This window comes from Coptis chinensis, chromosome 7 (genome assembly GCF_015680905.1).
Source record: "Coptis chinensis isolate HL-2020 chromosome 7, ASM1568090v1, whole genome shotgun sequence".
NCBI classification, from domain to species: domain Eukaryota; kingdom Viridiplantae; phylum Streptophyta; class Magnoliopsida; order Ranunculales; family Ranunculaceae; genus Coptis; species Coptis chinensis.
This window is the reverse complement of record NC_141462.1, coordinates 73,151,305-73,157,929: the sequence shown is the minus strand read 5'-3', so window position 1 is coordinate 73,157,929 and position 6,625 is coordinate 73,151,305. Positions and strand designations below refer to the sequence as shown.

At 42.8% G+C, this 6,625-nt stretch overlaps 1 protein-coding gene across 1 annotated transcript; it reads right to left on the bottom strand.

The window, feature by feature from the left end:
• Positions 1 to 5,897: 5,897 nt before the first annotated feature.
• Positions 5,898 to 6,260, bottom strand: LOC147488767 (uncharacterized). Its single transcript, XM_086574482.1, has one exon. The coding sequence runs from the start codon at positions 6,258 to 6,260 to the stop codon at positions 5,898 to 5,900; it is 363 nt and encodes a 120-aa protein (XP_086430608.1).
• Positions 6,261 to 6,625: the final 365 nt, after the last annotated feature.

The window sequence follows — 6,625 nt, the reverse complement described above, 5'->3', positions numbered from 1 at the left end:
TCCCCCTACAGATGCCCCCTCTCCTGCCACCTAGTATGTGGGTGCTTGAAGCGATGCTATTTTTGGTGCGAGAATCCTTTTCCAAAATTGTTGCTGGAACTGCTGACGTACCCAACTAATTAAGGCTTCTGAAAAGACGGCTATAAAAGACACGTTGTTTCCCGAAAAAAGTAATAATGACAGTTCCATCCCGAAAAGACGCACCGCTTAGGCTCATCCTAACCATCCATCTTATTTGTATATAAAGGATATGGTAAGAGAATTCTCATTATTGCTTCTGCTACCTTTTTGATATTGAACCTTTTAATCTCCCTTTAGGGTTTAACTAAAACTTGAAACTTTTCTTCTTTTCCGATCATGAATCCCAACTAGTTACTTGTAAACTTCGGAGATCTTTCCTCTCTGGAACAGATCCGGGAGAAGTTCCATATCCCTGAAGATATCGGACTGGAGTAGGGGAGGTTATCTGAAGAGTTGGCCTACAAGAAGGTGGCTCTCATCACCATTGGTTAGATTAGGGCCGGACTCACTCTTCCCCTCCACCCATTGCTGAGAGAGTGTCTGATTCACTTCAATCTTGCTCTTGGTCAGGCAGTACCCCTGTTCTACAGAACTATCATGCATTCTGCCCTTCTTGCCAAGATACATGGATTCACTCTGAACCCCTGGGTGTTTGGTTATTTTTATGAGGTCCGGCATATTCGAGACCAATCCTACTACTACCTCATGACCAGAGACAAGAACTCTTCGATCGTCTTTTTTTAGGGAAAGCAGAGTGACGAATTTGAGTGACCACCATCTCGTCTTTGGGTGATACGTGGACGTTAGATCGCCCGATGATGATGGTGAGCCTGTGGGAATTCATGTTCCCAGAAAACACACCCATGCTCCAACCAGTAAGTCTCTTTCCTTACAAATTTTGCAATTATTATGAAAGTCTTTCAATTGAGTTTCTTTACTATTTTTCCTTAGATGACTCTTCCCCATGGAATCAACTAACTGCAACTGATGCTGCTACGGTGGATTTCATCAAGAAGATCCCCAAGGAACAGAGAATGCTTTGGGTGATAGTTCCTAATCCCACCCATCTTTCTGAATACTTTAACATGTCTACTGAAGAATTGGTGCAACTTGCCACTGGCTTTTCCCTTTTTGGGATAAATACTGTGAATTTTGGGTGCACAACACTTCCTCCTCCTATGGATCAAGATGCTAGACTTCTTCCTCTTCCAATTCAGGAGGAATCCTCTTTAAACACTAGAAGGAGGGAAAACCGGAAGGAGAAGAGCTCTGTGGCCGCCTCTAGTGATGTTGCGGCATCGGGACCAGTTCAGGAGCCTGCTGTCAGCGATGATTGTGTAATCACTGGTGGGAGAGGCCCAAAACTGCTGGCGGCTAGTAATTTTAAAAGGGAAGTGTATGTGTCCAATCGTCATAAGCTGAAGAGAGCTGATTCTACTTCTGATGTTGCCCCATCTGGTAAGAAAATGAGATTTTGTCCTCTTATCATGAATGAAGAAACACTTTTTAAGGTTCTTGCTACTATCCCCCCACCTGTTAAGTCTTGTAAGAACATAGTTGTACCCCTTCCAGTTCTGGATCCTCCTACAGGTTCTGGTCAAACTGGTGATAATGTCCCTATAACTGTTGACCCTTCCCTCCTTGATAATTGCAAGGGGAAAGGTATTGCTGAAACAACTGCTGTGACTATCGCTCTCCCCTCCTCAATTTGGTGATAGGAGGAGGGAGAGTGATGACATCCCTTTCTCGCCTCGATCTCTAGATTCCCCTGAAAGGGAGATGATAGTGGATATGAGGCGTTGGGGAAGAATTGATGAACAACCTGTTACCAACAAACACTCTGTTAAAGATGTTGATATCGCGCTTTGAGTTTTGGAAGCTGCGCGACTTCCTGTTGACAAGGCTGAAGCCAATATTGCTAGGAACTTGGACATGTCCTATTGCCGATCTACTGTTCACCTTGCCAAGGTAAGACTTTCTTCTCTGTTCAATGTTCGGTTTCTCTCATTGTGTTACTTACACATCTTATATTCTTTTCCAATTAGTGAATAACTTTTTGGCCATGAAAGAACCCATCTTTGCGGCCACCACAGATACATCCACTGATGCCATGGCTACCGGTGAGTTGATTTGGCCAAAAAAAGCTGTTGAGAAGAGAGCTGCGGAGCTGCAGATCCAGGTTGACCAGCTCTTGGTGAAAGAGAAGAAATCTGATACTGGCTTCAAGAATATGAGAGACATTATCTCCAACCTTCGGAGCTCTCTCGATAAAGCCCAAAAAAGCTGCTGATGCTGCCACTTGGAAAGTGAAGTTCTTGGAAATGTGTGCCCACTCCACTACCGTGCAAGCAAAACATTATCAGGTCCAAGAGGAACTTCACTTTAGGAACACCGAGATGAGGACCCTTGGTTAAGCCATTGCCCATGCAAATGATGTCATGTCAAGCTATGAGAGAGCTCTGAAGGAGAAACGTCTTCGTTCTGATAAGAAGGCTGATGACCTCCTGGCTGAGACCTCCAAGTTCTATTCCGAGGTGGTGCAGGAAGTGAAGAAGAGATCAGCCGAAAATGCCATTCGTTTTGCTTTGAGGGTACAAGATGTTTCTCAGAAGTTTATCAATGCGGCCAAACAAGTTAAGTTCGAGGAGGCTATTGAGGCTACTAAGTACGTTTCTCAGCTGGATGATCAAGGGTGGGTAACCAACACTTTTGTCTTGTTCCCTGATCTGGACACCAGCATCTCCGCTATTCAAGCTGAACTTATGCCTGATGAATCCTCATCTTCTGAAGAAGACACCAACGATGACCTGCCTCCAGTTCAACTTCCTTTTCTGCCAGTTCTAGCTTCAGGTGAATGTTCTGTTCAGCCAACCGTTCCAGCTAATCCAACCACACAGTCTGTTCTTGAGAGTGAAACAAAAGTTCTTGATGGTGCAGTAGCAAGCACTGATAGTGAACCAAAGTTTGATTCTACCCCTGCTTCATAAGCCTTTCAGTTGATAATTCACATAAACAATTTTTTTTAAACAATTATTCTATAGGTCTGTAATATTAAGCTATGTCGCTCATATACAATTTACTTTACTGAGCTCTGTAGCTCTTTTATTTTATGCATGCTATTTACTTACTGAGCTCTGTAGCTTTTCTATTTTATGTATGCCTTCGAAGTATTTTATGTTATATTACATACATTACTGTGCATTTCTGTTGCCCCGAAAGTTCATTTGGAACAACAATAGGTGACCCTAGCAGGCTAAACAGATTAAGATGAGGCATAACTAGAATCTGATCAGGATATCATGAGAGCCATCTGAAGTTAACTGTAACTAAAAGTTCGATCGCATAGAAGCATATGCCTTTACGAAAGCAACTTGGTGCCATGAGCACAACACTGTGTTTAATAACGATAGGTCTAATTTATTTTAAAAAAATAAAAAGGGTATCGCCATAATAGCAATGGAGGAGTCTTCCTCAGCACCATTATGCCGATATAGTTTTAGGCCAATGATGGTGTGCTAGGATCTGAATCCTTCCCAGATCTTTCCAGCAACCCCTGCGTTTGAGGTTTTGAGAGCACCAGGAAGTGGTATACAGTTCAGGCTCACAAGAACACTATCTTTTGTCCCAAGTCAAACCGGCATATAGTTTACTGAACAGTTAGTGTGGTCATATTCCCTAAAGGCTTAACCCATCGAGGATATTTGCAGTTTAAAAGAACTGGCATACAGTTCCAGCTGCATGGGGCTGAGAAAGGAACCGATAGTTCGACTTCCCCATACTCAATATCACTGGTTCCAAAGCAGATTGGCATACAATATTCTTGAACATATAGTGAGCAAATAATTCCCTAAAGGCTTAGTCCATTGAGGATAATAAAGAACGTGCAAGGAATATATTCGATTGCAAGATGAAGAACTGTAATGATGATAAAATTTTATCTTTGATGATAAAATATACATAACAAATCACGAAATAACAATTTACTGATAGTACTTGCGAAGGTGCTATCAGTTCCATGGTTTGACAAGAACGTCACCTTCAACAGTGCGTAGGTAGTAAAAACCAATTATACTAACCTTGTTGATGATGTAGGGTCCTTCCCAGTTAGTTCCAAGTTTTTCGTTAGGCTCTGGAATCTCACGCAGAACCAGATTGCCAGATTTGAAAGATTGAATCTAAACCCTCTTGTCGTATGATCTCTTCAAAATCTGTTAGTTAGCAGCTAAGCGAAGTGCGGCACCTTCTCGTTTTTCATCTAGGAGATCCATTTATCTACATAACAGCTCCTTGTTGTCTAGAGTGTGCACAATATCTGACTTCTGAGTGGGAGCTACTAGTTCTAGAGGTATGACATCTTCAGTTCCGTAGGTTAGTGAAAATGGAGACTCACCAGTTGACCGTCTGGGTGTAGTTCGGTATGCCCATAGGACCTTAGGCAGTTCTTCAACCCATAAACCTTTCGCATCATCTAATTTACTCTTCATGTTATCCAAGATGACCATGTTAGAGGCTTTAGCCTGGCCATTACCTTGTGGATACCTTGGAGTTGAGAATAGATGGGCAATATGAAACTCCTCACACAGTTCAGCAACCAGTCCTCCAGCGCACTGTTGCCCATTATCTAAAATGATAACTTTGGGTATGCCAAACCTGCAGACAATGTTGTTCTAAATGAACTTTTTGACGTCCTGTTCTCGAACGAAGACAAGAGGAACTGCTTCTATCCACTTGGTGAAGTAATCCATTACGACTAGCAAGAATCTGACATTCCCATGAGCGGATGGTAGGGGTCCTACAATGTCAGTTCCCCACTGTGCGAATGGCCATAGGCTGGCTAATGGGTGTAGTTCTATTGCTGGAGCATGGATAAGTTAAGCGAATTGTTGACACTTTTCGCACTTGCAGGCAAAAACTTGTGCATCTTTTTGCATATAAGGCCAAAAGTATCCTTGCCTTAGGATCTTGAGAGCTAAAGTTCTGCCCCCAGCATGGTTGCCACAAATTCCTTCATGAACTTCTCGCATAACCTGTTCAGCAAGATCTGGGGAGAGACATATGAGATAAGGTCCTAGAAAATACTTTTTGTACAGATCGTCTCCAACGAGGGTGTATCTTTGTATTTTTGCAAGCAGATGCCTTGCTATATTCTTATCCTCAGGGAGTGTCCTTTCTTTGAGGTAGGACTTATATGGATCCATCCAAGTTGAAGTAATGGCTGGAATAACAAAAACTGTTGTAACTGGGACCTGAATGCTAGATTTCTTTTGGAACTCGATAGGGATGGAACGAGACTCGCTGTTGCCCAACATTAAGGCAACATATTCCAAAGCATCTGCATGTCTATTGGCTGACTGAGGCAGCTGATAGAACTGAATGTTCTCAAACTTGCTCTAAAGGCTCTTTACCAGTTCCAGGTATTTTGCCATTCGTTCATCCCTGGCCTTGTATCCACCATCAACTTGAAACACAACCAGCTGTGAGTCATTAAAAACTGTGAGGTGTGTTAGGACTAGGTCGAGAGCCATTGTGAGGACAGCAAGAGTGGCTTCATATTCTGCCTCGTTGTTGGAAGCATTCCAACCTAACTGGATGGATTTATCCAATCACATATTATCAGGAGTGACTAACACAACTCCAATTCCTACGTCTTTGTCGTTTGAAGATCCAACCACAAACAACTGCCACCCGGAGCTTGACTCCCAGGGATCTAGACGGGTTTCTAGAGATTCAGGCTAGATGCGATCATCCAAACTGGGGCTGGTTGAGTCGTACCCTGTGTAGGTCATTGGGAAATCTCCCAAGAATTCTGCTAGTGCCTGACCCTTCTCTGAGATTCTGGGGAAGTAAATAATATCATACTCTGACAGTTGCATAGACTATTTAGCTAGCCTCCCTGACCTATTCAGTCTTTCTAGAACTGACCGCAATTGGTACTCTATGCTTACTCTGATAGTGTGGGACTGGAAGTATGGTCCCAATTTCTCTACTGCAAAAACAAGTGCTAGAGCGATTCTTTCGAGTTTAGGGTACCTTGTTTCTGCTGGAAGAAGCTTTCGGCTCAAGAAATAGACAGGCCTTTCAACCTTCTTTTCATCCACGCATATTAGTACAGAATTTATATCGTAGTCAAACAAATAGAGATAAAGACCTAAGACTTCTTCCTCAACTGGCTTGTAAAGGATTGGTGGTGCCCCCAGGTATGTTTTGAGTTGATCAAATGCTTTATGGAATTCTTCCATCCATGCAAATGAGGTATTCTTTTACAGTAACTGAAAGAAAGGTTTGCACTTATCTGAACTCTTGGAGATGAACCTGTTCAGAGATGCTAACCTGCCCGTAACTTTTTGAACCTCTTTCATATTTTTAGGTGAGGGCATATCTAGGAGTGCCCAGATTTGATCTGGGTTTGACTCGATTCCTCTTTTAGTAACTAGATACCCCAAAAACTTCCCTGATGAGACAGCGAAAGCACACTTTGCAGGGTTGAGCTTCATGCGATATTCCTTGAGAATGTCGAATGCACGCTTTAGGTGGGAGAGATGATCTCCTCGCCTTAGGCTTTTGATCAAAAGATCGTCTACATAAACCTCCACAATGTCACCTA